The sequence below is a fragment of the Rhincodon typus genome, chromosome 12 (genome assembly GCF_021869965.1).
Source record: "Rhincodon typus isolate 14 chromosome 12, sRhiTyp1.1, whole genome shotgun sequence".
In the NCBI taxonomy this organism is placed as follows: Eukaryota; Metazoa; Chordata; class Chondrichthyes; order Orectolobiformes; family Rhincodontidae; genus Rhincodon; species Rhincodon typus.
Window position 1 is genome coordinate 13,425,871 of NC_063343.1, and position 14,626 is coordinate 13,440,496.

Here is a 14,626-nt window from a genome sequence, read left to right on the forward strand (position 1 = left end):
AACAGCTTATATTTATTTAGCAGCCTCAATGTAATAAAATGCCCCAAGGTGCTGAAAACCAGTGCTCTCCTTTGGTTTCTCTGCAGATCATTTCTCTATGAACAGATTGCTAGAAGTACATATTTATATTTATGGATATGTGGAAATGGGAAGATATCAAACTTTCTGGATTAAACATGGTTTTTACCATATGGTCTCAGCAGTTTAACATGTGCTGTAATCTACTTGCTGTTAAAGTCAAGTGACTTTGGAGAAAAGACAAGTAAAGCTTTGAGGTAAATAAGAGGTTCGGTTTATGGCCCTTAATTACTGGAAAACCTAGCTTTGAAATTACCAAGGGAGGTCACTGTGCTACTAGTTGCTTGGCAACCCTTTCTGGATTTGATTTCTGATTTCACAGCCTAGCTGGTCAGTAAGGAAGAGAACCTCATGAGCTACAAGTATGTCTCTCCTTCTGTCAGCAGAAGTTCTTGGGAACCTGATAAAGGTTCTAAATTTTTGACAACCTTACAAACCCTGAAAAGTTGAACTGTGGACATTTTCCAAAGAATTAGATCTAGCTTGATTCCAAACTGAAGATCTTTCATCTGGTTATAGCTGTCAGCCTCAGAAACCTATGTCCTTAAAATGGTCAATTAATGGTTACTTAAGGACTTCAGCTCACCATTGCCTCTGTTATCTGCCTTATCAGCAGTATAAAAGTTGACTGATTTCCTATTTGGGAAACCAGGGCAAACTGCCTGCTGAGTTATGGAAGCAGGGGCTCCATTTGCTCCAAATCTGGGGGGGGGGGGGTTTCAGGCAGAGATGGGGGCAAGGCAGTGGCCTCTGAAAGCCAGCATCCTGATCTTGCCTCGGATACCCAAACATTCCTTTCCCAAGAATCCCACACCACAGGATGCAGAAGAAAACCACTTTACCAACCGACTGTTGGATCCCCTGAGGCCTAGGCTGAGGCCAACGGCCTTTAGGACTCAGATGCTGCTGGGCTCTGATCGGCCAGCATGTAACAAGCTGATCCACCACTACCACCGCCACCACAGAGTGAGTATAAAAATAACTGAGCTTGGGGATTGTGGCCTTGTTTGCAGGTGGAGCAGCAGCATAGAGTGCGTATGCAACCAACTGGGGGTGAGGCACATTGTAGCTGTGGGTAAAAAAAAACTGGAGTGGCATCACAGGGAAGCTGTGACCTGATTGGCTGGTAGGACATCTGCACTAAATTTGAAGAAGAACACAGCAAAGAAGTATTAATAAACTAATTTGTCATTACTTATTTTATCAATACACATAAATTAGAGATGGCTGGGCAGGTGATGTGCTGTAGCTGCATGATGTGGGAGCTGGCAGTTCCCATTGAGCTGCAGTGACTACATCTGCAGCAAGTGTTGGTTGCTTGAGGAACTTTGGCTCAGAATTGATGAGCTGGAATCTGAGCTTCAAAATCTGTGGCACATCTGGGAGGGGGAGAAGTACCTGAATGCTTTGTTTCAGGAGATGGTTACACCTGGTAGATTTAAATTCTTCAAACTCTGTCAGTGGTCAGTGACAGCAGGGTGAGATTGCAAGTGAGACAGATAGGGGGATCCTGAATTTGGGAATGGAAGAGCCTCAGCTCTTGACCTTGTTCAACAGGTTCGAGTCTCTCCCTCCCCTGTGAGGATGAGAAAAAGAGCAGTAGGGATGATGAGCCAGCTGACCTTTGCACTGTGATACAGGAGGCCATTCAAGAAGGGGAGCAAAAAGACAAGTGGTTGTTGTAGGGGACTCTATAATTAGGGGGATTGATAGCCTCCTTTGTGAGCAGAATGGAGAGTCCTGCATGGTGTGTTGCCTGCCCAGTGCCAGGGTGAAGGACATTTGATGGCCTTGAAAGGATATTGGAGCAAGAGGCTGAGGATCCAGTTGTGGTCCACATTGGGGCAAACAACATAGGCAAGGCTAGGAAGGAGGTCCTGTTTTGAGGATTATTAAGCACTAGGAATGAGATTAAGGAACAGGTTCTCAAGGGCTATCATCTCTTGATTACTATCTGAGCCATGTGCAAATTGGCTTTGAGATAAGAAAATTAGGGAAGTAAACATGTGGGTAAAGGCGTGGTGTGAGAAAGAGGGTTTCCATTTTTAGGGACATTGGCGTCAGATTTGGAACAGGAAGGATCTGTACGATTGGGATGGTCTCCACGTGAACCAATCCGCAACCAGTGTTCTAGTGAAAAGAATAAATAGGGTGGTCACTAGGACTTTAAACTAGTGAACTGGAGGGAGGGAAGGGGAAAACAACAGGAAGTATAATAGTTAATAGAAAAGAAAGCAGCAGGTTACCGTGTACAGGAGGGTTTAACTCTTTTGAAGACAATGAAATTCAGGAGATATTATTAATGGAGATGTTAGAATTCCAAAAGAATGTATTAAGAACTAGCATAAGAGCACTTTTCGAATGCTACAAGCATGCAGGTAACAAAGTAGATGAGTTAATGGCACAAATCATTGTGAACGAGTATGATTCAGTAGCCATTATGGAGACATGGTTGCAGGATGGTAATAACTGGGAATTAAATATCCAAGGGTATCAGACTATTGGGAAGGAAAAAACGCAGGTAAGGGGGGTGTGGTGTAGTTTTGATATTTAAGGATTTAACAATCACCCAGCTGATGCCAGGAGAGCACATCAATTTTAATGTTAGGAAATAGATTTAGTCTTCTCAATCTTTCCTCATAAAACACCCAGGGGTTAATTTAGTGAACATCTGTTGCACTCCTTCAATGACAAGGTTCTCCCTTTAGGTAAAGTGATCAAACTGCACACCTCTCTCCAGGAGAGATCTCACATAGGCTCTACACAAATACAGAAAGATATCCTTACTCCTGTACTTAGATATCCCTACGATGAAGGCCAATATACCAACTGACTTTCTAACCGTTGCATTTTCAAGGAGGTCATTCCCTGCAGTGCTTCTGTTCTCATTATGTTTATCTTGTCTAATATTTTACATTCCTCCTCTTTACCTAGAAAGCCTATTGCATTCCTTTCCCCTGTGAAGCCAGAGATGAGATGCAAATTATGAACCCAGCCCTTATTTTCTGCTTCCACATGCAAATTAGCATATACATCTCTGCTAGGTCTTACTCTTTTCCTAGTCATCCTCTTGATCTTAATGTCCTGATGAAAGATCCTTAGATTTTCCTTAATTTTAATTTACAATTTTGTTTTGAAAACTCTCTTTGATTTGCTAATTTCCTTTCCAATATACCCCTGTGCTTTCCATATTTGTCTGGGTTTCCTAAAGTATGACGTTCTTTGAGATAATCATAAGCTGTATTTTTATGCTTTATTTTACCCTGTACACTTATGGATAACTAGGGGGCTCTAGGTTTGGCAGTACTATTTTCTTTTTGGGGAATTTCCCATTGATTTGACATTGATTTTCCTTCAAGTAGCTGTATCTAGTTTATTTTTGCCAGGTCATCTCTTAGCATTGTACAACCTTGCCTTTCCCCAATTTAGAACTTCTACTTTGGTTGTATTTACTGTTACTTTCCATATTGATGCCCAAGTCTAACTGTATTGTGATTACTATATCCAAAATGATCACCATTGCTACTTCTTCCACCTGTTAAACTTCATTTCCCTAAGACTAAATTTAGAATTGCCTCCTATCTCATTGGGCTTGTTACATGCTGGTTTTTTAAAAAAAAAATTCTGTACCTTTGCACATTGTATTCCACTTGATATTTCTGTTGTCCCCAGTGATTACCTAAAATGTGTCTTTGTAATCAGAAATTTGCCTCCCTTTTTGCTCCTCTAAATATCTCTCTCTTTTTGAGTCTGCAATATTCTCCTCCAAGCAGTGTGGCTGCATCTTGTTTATAGGCTTTACCCATATGGCCTTACTTGATGCCCCATTTAGTATATCAGCTGTGAATTGATTCTTTAGCCAATAATTTATGCCCCACCATTTTATTCCCTTCTCTATTCTCCCTGAGGAATTGCCAGATGTTTAAGCCAAGTTTTCCACCCAGTTCAGTGTCATCAGCAAATTTTGAAATATTACAATTGGTCCCCACACACAACACATCTGATTAGATTGTGAGCAGACTATGGCCCTAACAATGATTCTTGTGGTACCCCACTAGCACAGCCTGAAATCCTGAGAATGATCACTTTTTTGACTATCTGCTTTCTGGCTATTAATCAATTTCAATCCATACTAGTTTCCCCCCATTTTCATGTGCTATATTTTTATTCACTAGTCATTTGTGCAAAACCTTACCAAGAAACTTCTGAAAATCCAAATACATCACACCCATTGGTTTTCCTTGAAAAATGTAATATTCTCAAAGCACTCCAAGTTTATCAAACATGATTTTTCCTTAAGTCCAAGCTGACTTTATCCAATTTTACCATTCTTTTCTAAATATTCAGTTGTCACAAAATTTATAATACATTCTAGCATTTCCTCTATGCCTGGTGTCAAACTAACAGGCCCACAGTTCTCCATTGCCCTCTTCTTCTCTTTTAATCAGTGGAGTTATGTTCATTACTTTGCAGTCAGCAGGAACCTTTCCAGGATGCATAGCATTTTGAAAAATAACCACCAATGCACCCACTATTTCTCTAGCCATATCCTTCAACCATTCTGCTGTCCTGTGATTACAGGCCCTCTACACTATCCCATGCAATCCTCCAATCTCTTAATACCTTTTATATTCAAAAAATTATCAACCTCTTTTGAATATACATAATGATTGGGCATCAAGAAATCTGCAATTCCAAAGATGCACAAACATGTATGTGAAGAAATTTCTTATCAAGTTGTTAATGGTCATTTCCTTAGTCTGAGACTTACCCATTGTTCTAGACTCTGGTCCGGAGACATCCCCCACTATATCTACCCTTTTAAACTCCTTAAGAAATTTTTATGCTTTAAAGAGATCACCCCTCTTTTAAATTTTGCAAAATATAGGCTGAGCCTACTTGATCCTTCCTCATAGGACAATTCTTCATCCAAGTAAACAGTTTAATGAAATTTTGTTGCATTTGCACCAAGGCAATTATCACCCTTCCTTTTGGTAAAAAGATCAAACTGTATAGAACATTACAGGTGTAGTTTCCTCGATCCTAAAGTGTATTAAGATTACTTCACTCTTAAAATCTCAACATTGATTATAAGATTAATTTTAAACTTAGTTTACTAATTGTTTGCTGGACTTAAATGTTAACATTCTGTGATTTAAGTACAAAGACTCCCAATCCCTCTGAATTCCAATATTTCCTGGCTCCTCACCTTTAAAAATATTCTGTTCATCTATATTTCCTTCCAAAGTGGATAATTTTGCAGCAGGGACCAAAAAGAACAGCTTTGATTATCCAAATATTAGTTGGAGGAACTTTCTGCACTACCAGTACAGAGTAAAAGTGTACCAAATCATGTTCAGCAGTAGAGCTTGCGAGGTTATGGTCAAGCAAAGCCGGGTGTTGTCAGCACACGGAGATATATTATTGAATGTTGTTGCCTAGGTGTAGCATGTAGATGAGAAACAAAATGGATCAAGGATCGATTCTTTGGGGCCTTCAAATAATAGAGCTGAACAGTAGTGCAGAATGGGAGGGTGGGAGGAGACATCCACTGCAGGTTCTTTGGCTACTATTATTAGATAAAAATGGACCAGGCAAAGGCTGTTTTAGTCAGCTGGATGGCATGGAGGCCTTAAGAGGTTGGTATTGTCCAAACATCTGCAATAATATTTGTTATATGTAAAATATACTTGTAATTTAAGTTGCACTTTCTTCTTTTACATGGCTAAACAACCATATACATAAACGAGGTAATAAGGTAGTATGAAGCTCAAAAGAAAAGCTTTGCTAAATGCAAGGAAAAGCTCACTAGACTGAGTTATAAAAATGGGCTTAAAATGAAACAAAGTACAGTAAGGGATATGAAAGCTATACCTCCTCAGTGAAGGAGGAGGGCAAATGCCTGTGCTGCCAAGGAACCAGGGAATAAAGTAGGGAGAGGGAAATGTTCATAATTAGTAATGCAGAAAACAATTGGTTTTAAGTTTGATACAATATGTAGAATTTGATGCCTTCAACACAGTGGCATTAAAAGAAATAGGTGAAAAAAATTGCATACATGTTCGGCATAATTCTCTCCTGATACAGATTCAGGGAGTGTGCCTTTGGATTGGACTAACGGCAATGTTATTATTACTGTTATTTGACATTGAAATCCGATTACTACCTGCTTACTATAAAGATAACTTATTGGGACCTACCATCAGAAACAGCATGAATAGGTGTGTGGATAAATATGACATAACCAAAGACAATTGACATGGATTTGATATAATGTCAAGCTAAAATTCCCAAAATTTAACTAAATGTAAATTTTGGAGTTTCATGGAGGGTTTCTCGTCATGAGCTTTAGTGAGTTATCTCACTCAATTCATAGCTGCTCACCTCATTTAAGCACAATGCCTTCACAGTTGGCTCTTGCACTATATTGTGCTCACCATTGGAAGTGCTTGTGTTGCCCAGGTTTCCCACCGCTTTCAGGATGTCATATATAAAGCCCAGCTGTGCACTAGGTCAAACACTGCAAGCCAAGAACAACCATTCACAGTTGCAACGTGGGAACAACTTCCCCAGAGATGGCTCACAGATCAGTTGGCACCCTGCTTTACTGGCAGGGATCTGGAGATCTTGGTGGATGGGGTGGTTTCCTTGACAACTCTCGTCTGTCTTCAGGACCATTAAGTGGAGGCAACAGCACCAGACATCGTCAGCCTGGTCTGAAGTCGCCACTTGGACAACATGCTAACCCGTGGTTCGGCAGAACACCCGGCAATACCACATGAAGGTTAATGACCCTCCATGATCCATGAGGGTGAGTGACAGGTTTTTCTTTACTATCTCACACCAACTTTAACACTGACACTGCACACATCTCCCATCAAAGCTCATAGTCTACTATCACTATTGCATACAGCATCTTCACCTGTCATTCATCTCATTCCCCATGTCCCCAGATTGTTAAACTAAGCTGCCCTCTGCATTTGCTACTCACTCAAACACCTCACCAACTTTCCTCCACCTACATCAACACTAACAGCCAGCCATGCTACTTTTTCATCTCACTTACTCCCTCTTTTTGTCTCAATGCAGCAAACAGGACCAAGTGTGTGATATTCTAACTGACACTCATCTGCTCACTTCTTATGAGGAAAGAATCCTTCTCTTTATGGGAGAAGATTATGATCACTCATGCAGTGATACTGAGACTTTAATGTCTCAGCGTTCAAGAATGATTAATTGCTGTGCTGCTCTCACATTACCTGTGCTGTATATACATTCTTCATATGCCAGCCTCTGTCCCATTTCACAACTCATTCTCTTTGCACTGCTGCAGGCAAGAGTGGCATCCACACAGCCTCCACCATGAAGTGACCATCCTCTTTGAACATTACTTCCTGCTTCAACTCTGAGGAAGAACCCACAGGCCACTCAGAAGATGAACCAGCAAGGCTGCTTCATGCACCCTCGACCACTGATAATAACAACTCAGAGAGTATTTTGGCAAGATTAGAAGTGTAACAGTATGCAATTCCATACTCTGAAGGCCCCAAGCAGCTAATTGATTTGTGTCTAAACCCCTGGATTAAGAATGCGTGATGCCCTTTACTGACAGTGGCAGGATTTGCCAACTGATGACAGTCCTCTTGCCTTGACTAAACACTGCTCCCCTTAGACTTTGAGACGTGGTCATTTGATTGAAGCACGTTCAGTGTGTTTGTTGCACAAGCTGCTGACACATGTCGTAGGTATGACATTGACATAACACAGGCATACATTTACATTTACATGTCCAGTCCCCCTTCCATGATCATTGCTGGCAAAAGTGACAAGCTGCTTGGCTTTGTGCCTGTACTTAAAGGCAAGGTAGAAATGCTGTAAGCATTCAAGAAGGCATAAAGTAGGTATGAGCAAAGAAAATAAGCTTAGAGCCATGGGATTCATATGTTCCGGTTGTGTCGCTCTTCACAAAATGGCCTGGCAGCAGCATTACAACAAAAAGTATTGTGCTCCAAAGCACAGTACTGAAGTGGTAAACTGGATTCTAAGTGAATTAGAAATGTGCCATGATGATGTGGCAACACTGGTGCTCTGCAGATGACAGCCTCTGGACAGAAGTGCAGGTAGTTGCTGTCCTGAGAAACTGGGGAATGATGGACACCTGGAGAAGATGTAAGTGAGTTGTGTCTGCCAGGTACCTGCTTAGACTTTCAGGTTGGGAACTATTGCTGTCTACTTCCCCCTCTACTGCCTGGGAAAATAGCAACCTGCATACAGATAACGTGAGATTAGATAATAACGAGGTATTAATGTGTGCAAATAGTTCCCTTACCAATCTGGCAAGATTCCCATTTTCTGTTGAAATCTTAAGCACAAAATTGGACTTTTCTTTTTTTTTCTCATCCTCAGTTTCATTCTTACTGTATTTTCTCAACTGTCTAGGCATTGCCCACATTGCTCAGGCCCTAGAAAAATTCATGCCATCATGTCAAACTTTTTTTTTCAGGAGCTCATTGACATGATGGATAGTGAAGTATCTATGGTTGTTGTACACGTCAATTTCCAGAAAAAAAATTAAATGTTCCACATCAGAAATTACCAGCAATAATGGAAAAACCCACAGAACTGGAGGTAACTTTGTGGTATGGTTTTGTTATTGTCTGAGAGGAAGCAGAAAGATAATCAGGTTAAACTGAATGTTCTCTGACAAGGTGTGAAATGTAGTGCTCCCCAAGAATCTGTACTGACATCTCAGCTCATCAACATATATAAATTAATGACTTGCCTGAAGGAATAGTGTTTAGATATAATATTTTCAGAACTAAGTTAGAGGGCACAATAGTTTGTGTGATAGGACCAGGAAGCAGGGATGTAAACGGGCTACATAGGTAGGGGAAACTATAGCAATTACAGCAAATGGAAAATTATGTGCAAAGCTCTGAGTTCGTCTTCTTTCTTTCAAAGAAAATCCTGAAGTTAGAGGAAAAATTATCCAACTTAAAACACTGGCTCTCGCTCTCGCTGCTGAGTTTCTCCACCATTTTCTGCTTGTTTCAGATTTCCAGCACCAGCAGTAATTGCTTTTACTGGAACAAAGAAAGGTTGGAAGAATTTCTTAAAGGTGAAACAGGAGGAGCTGTAGAGAAGCAAAGAATTTAGCATTTATGTTAGGAAACTGTGAAAACTGAATATACAGGAAGGAAAAGTAATCAAAATCAAAAACTGGCAAGGGACTCAAAACTTCAGTGTCTAAATATCAGAATCCACCAGGCATTCCTTAGGGAATTCCCTTTTTCAAAAAAAACTGTTGTGATTACAATCCTAGCTGAGACAGTAAAAACTTGTTACAATGATGTAGATAAACTGCGAGATCCAGAGGGCTTTCTAAGAGAATAAAGCCATGATATTGAGTTAGAAGCTTTCCTATTGTATTGATCCCAATTGATAGTACTATTAGACGAATCGGATTCCAGAGTGTAGCCTGACAGACAGACTTTTGCAATTTGGTTACCAGGGTGGTCAGTCAATGAACATATTAGCAGAGAAGCGGACAATGTATTTTCAACAAAACCAAAAACGTTTATTACACAGAAGGAATGAAAGAAAACTAGGTGTTATTGTGCATAATAACACAGATTTAACCTTTCTCCCCAGCAATGTCTTTCACTTGTTAGTTCACTTTAAAATTTCATACTCCACCAATGATTTCCTCGTGGCAAAGTTTTGCACATACAATAAATGTGATTCGCTCTGTTATTGTCTATCTCTGAGACACATAGACACTGGCTAACCTGTTGATATTTCTCACTAAACTCTAAGTAAAGACTTGAGGCTTTGACTGCTTTTCAGCTGCTAAATGGCACATCTGGTATGGATTGTATCTTCTGAACTGAACTTGCAACTAGCTTCTGGTGTCTCATTCTCTAGGTCATAAAAGCTCAACTTAGTACGTGCAGCAGCAATCATCTCATCAGGTATTTTCTGGAATCATTTGGTGTAAGTCACATGATTTCATGAAAATACTGTTTTGAATTGCTATTAAAATAAATGAATTTCTAACCTATTTTTAAAAAAAAGTCACCTTCACAGAATGTAATTTCACAGGCTATTTACATTTCCTTTAGTACTCAGGTTGCCTAATAATAATTATAAACCTTCACCCAAAGACTGGGGGAGCTGTGGAGAGTGAGGATTGCCAGAGGGTATAGCAGGATATAAATAGTCTGGAGACTGGGGCAGAGAAATGGCAGATGGAATTTAATTTGCATAAATGCGAGGTGATGCATTTTGGAAGGTCTAATGCAAGAAATAACCATATAGGAAATGGCAGAACCCTTTAGAGGCATTAACATACAGAAGGATATAGGCATACAGTTCCACTTGTGTCGCCATTTTCAGGGATAAGTTGGTCAAGAAGGCATACGACGTGCTTGCCTTCATCAACTGGGGGACAACACGAAAATTGGCAAGTCATGTTGCAGCTGTATAGAACTTTAATTATGCTAAATTTGGAATATTGCTTACAGTTCCAGTCACCACTCGAAGGATGTGGAGGCTTTGGCTGGTGTACAGGAAGGTTTGCCAGGATGTTGCCTGGTTTGGAGGATATTAGCTACGAGAGGAGATTGGGAAAAGCTTGGTCTGTTTTCACTTTAATGTCAGAGGCTGAGGGACAACCTGATTCAAGTTTACAAATTTATGGGAGGCATGGATAGAACAAATAGTCAGTTTTTGCCCCAGGATAGAAAGGTAAACTACAAATGGACATAGGTTTAAGGTAACGGGGAAAAGGAGATATGAGGGGCAATTTTTTTTTTAAAGAGGGTGGTAAGTGCCTGGAAGGTGCTACCAGAGGAGGTGTTAGAAGCAGATATAATAGCAAAATTTAAGAAACATCTTGACAGACATGAATACGTAAGGAATTGAGGCATATGGTTACAGACTGCATATAGGCAAAAAGTTTTTAGTTTAGAAAGGAGTCATATATCAGTGCAGGCTTTGTGGGCCAAAGGGCCTGTTGCTGTACTGTACTGCTCTTTATTCATACAATGTTAAGACACTGCTACACTTTGCAATCCATGTACTACATATATTCTAACTACCTGAACTTCTGGTTCATGTGGGTATTAGACTTTAATTGAGAACCACATAATGTATAACAAATAGCAAATTCTAAGCAATTTCTGCCACATGTCATTGACACTGTGGGTTATCAAATCTGAATAATAATTATAGAATCCCTACAGTGCAGAAGCAGGCTATTCCACCTATCGAGTCCGCACTGATCCTCCAAAGAGCATTCCACTCCCTACCCTATTCTCATAACACTGCATTTCCCATGGCTAATCCACCTAACCTACGCATCACTGGACACTATGGACAATTTAGCATAGCTAAACCACCTAATCCAATGCACATCATTAGACAGGGGGAGGAAACCCACACAGACTGAGGAGGGGAAGAATGTGCAAACTCCACACAGACAGTCACCCAAGGCTGGATTTGAACCCAGATCCTTGACGCTGTCAGGCAGCAGTGCTAATCAATGAGCTACCTCATTCCAGCTCTTCACTAACAACTAACTACATTGAAACAGCCCTGTCCCTGGATTTTCCCTGAGTTCTAATCTTGTTCAGTTACGTTAAGAAAATGCAGATGGAGAGTGTTTTAACCACAGCTGTCTCAACTATATTTAATTATTCACGCTTTCAAGCCCTTTGTATAGATCCAGCCACCTTCCCAGTTTCTCAACTTCAGACTGCTAACTCTAATACTTGACTATTTACTAATTCCTAGAACTTGTTCCTGAGTTTGAACAGGAGAAAGATATCCAAACTGTTCGAGACACCTCACCAAGACCTCTGAATCTGTGTAGGTCGGTTGCAGTACAGCCAACTGCTGTGTTCCTCACATGGAGTCTGTTTCTGTCTTTGCCTCTTTACAACCTCACTCACCACCTGCAACTCTTGAACTTTTTCGTGACCTCCAAATTGTCTTGACTGATCTAGCAATCTTGCAATGAGCTCCTCCCTTGTTACTGAGCAGAACTGAATATTGACAGCAGTAAATCTTGAAACTGAATATACCTCTCAAAGCTGGAAATGGATCTCGGCACAATTGGTTCTGATACACTATTTTATATACCAACTTGAAATCTAAATACAAATGGCAGCACAAGCACCTCCATCACTTTTTATTGATTGGTTTTCATTTAATAAATTTACAGAGCACCCATGAGACTCACCTTTCCTGAACAGATCAGCATGTACAGACGAATTTACATCAACACCTTCTATATTCAAGAAGAAACATTCTCTAGTGGAACTCACCCAAGGCATTAAGTCCTTCTGATAAAGAGGTCAGGATGTAAATAACCACATGTGGCTCTAGGTTGGAAATGAATTTCATATGGTCCTGGGTAAGGCACTCCAACAACGAATAGTAAGATAAGCTCAACTTCCGATAAGACTACACAAAATAAAAAAATGTATGTGTTTTAATAACGCAGAAAAAGCAAGGAACAAAGATCTTACTGAGTAACTTGAACCTGCCAATGTGACTAATGAATTTGATTTACTAAGTTTTGTGCAATTTTGAGATGCTGAACCAACGTCCACCTATTCCAGTGGTTCAGGTGACTGTTAAAGACAATATTCCGAAAGAAGCAGGGAGATCTCTTTGTATCCCTGCAAAACTGCTAATTCAAGAGTGAATTTCAAATTGCATAGCTATTAATGGTAAGAAAACATCATGTTTTATTGTCAATGAGTCCTGAATCCTTGGCCCAACGTCACAATGTATATAACAGGTTAACACTTATGGTATCAATAATGTAAAATTACTGGAGGAATAATCTACAGTTGATTAGATCTTGCACACAGTTAACAACAGAGAGTGAGAGTATAGAAGGCAAATGAGATCCTGGAAGCTTGATGTCATGAACTCTTGGTTGTCCTCTGTCCGTGCAAACTTTGGCCCCATCAAAAATCTTTCTTTCCTCTTCAAAGTGAACCTGGTATCCTCTTCATCATCTGTGTCTATCTTTCCAGCAACCCCTTGTTGGAATCTCTCCACACACAAAGGCCCTACCAAAGACACGTGTGAAATCTTCTGTGATTGTAATATTGGTACATTTTTGACCCCTCATTCTTTCCCTTTGTTTCACACCTAGCAGCTGTCCCTTCATCTACCTAGATCGTAAACTGAAATTCCCTTCCTAAATGTATTCATATCTCTCTCCATCTTTATGACTCCAATTAACACACAGGGTTTTGACTATCGCTTCATCTCTGAATAAGTCATCATTTATGTCAAGTTATGGTTTTGCAAAGTTCTGAGTGGCATTTCTTTGTTACATGTACTCTACAAATGCAAGATTTTTTCAAACTTTCTGTCCCTTTTAAAGTTATGTGACACTGATGGCAGATATTGACTCATGTTTTATTTTGTTAACATCTCGGAATGTTCTCTGGGGTAACAACTGCATTCTGATCATCTCATAAGGCATACCACAGGACAGTCAGAGGTGACTCTAACTTTTCATCATTCAAAGCATTCACTTTTTCAACTCTCCGTACATCTACTCCTAACTACATAACCTTTCCCAACTCAATCCTAGCCCTAGACCACCTGCAGCCAAAACTGTCATTCATGTCTTTGCAAAAATCTAGTCTGGACAGGAAAATGATCTCCAGACCAGCTTTTTCTTTTTTTTAAAAAAAGTCATTCACACGATACAGAGGTCACTATATTGGCCAGCACTTATTGGCCATCCCTAATTGCCCAGAGGGCAGTTAACTGTTGACCACATTGCTGTAGATCTGGAGTTACATGTAGGTCAGATTGGGCAAGGATGGCAGTTTTCTTTCCTAAAGGACTTTAATGACCCAAACAAATTTTTCCAACAATTGATAATGGTTCCACAGTCATCAACCGACTCTTAATTCCAGATTTTTCATCACTGAATTTGAATTGCATCATCTGCCATGGCAGGATTCAAACTTAGGTCCCCAGAATATTAACCTGGGTCTCTGGATTAATAGCCTAGCGATAATACCACTATGCCACTGCCACCCCTACCCATGTATGATCTTAATACCATCATAGTTAACCCATTCAATAAAATAAAAGCTTACTCTACAACATTATATCATTCTGTTGTTTTTATAGTGCCCAAATTATCAATACAGGTGTTGATCATCCTTAGTAGCATACTATAGATCCACTAGCTAAACATCTGTCATTGCTAGAATCAATTACTAAGAAATAGTAAATGGATATTTAAAAAGTTAAAATATAAGGCAGAGTCAACATGATTTTATGAAAGGGAAATCATGTTTGATAAAGTTTTATTAGAGATCTTTGAAGATATAACAAGCAAGGCAGATAAAGGAAAACCAGTAGATACAGCGTTTCAGAGATAGTAGGAACTGCAGATGCTGGAGAGTCTGTGATAACAAGGTGCAGAGCTGGATGAACACAGCAGGCCAAGCAGCATCAGAGGAGCAGGAAAGCTGACGTTTCGGGCCTAGACCCTTCTTCAGAAAACCTA

At 40.0% G+C, this 14,626-nt stretch overlaps 1 protein-coding gene across 1 annotated transcript in view; it reads right to left on the bottom strand.

Annotated features, from left to right (window-relative positions):
* Nucleotides 1–14,626, bottom strand: part of LOC109934887 (ran-binding protein 17-like) — a 557,500-nt gene that overhangs the window by 163,905 nt on the left and 378,969 nt on the right. The window contains exon 11 of the mRNA XM_048603939.1: nucleotides 12,405–12,543. Within this exon, the coding sequence (XP_048459896.1) occupies nucleotides 12,405–12,543 (139 nt within the window). The remainder of the gene's footprint in view (nucleotides 1–12,404; nucleotides 12,544–14,626) is intronic.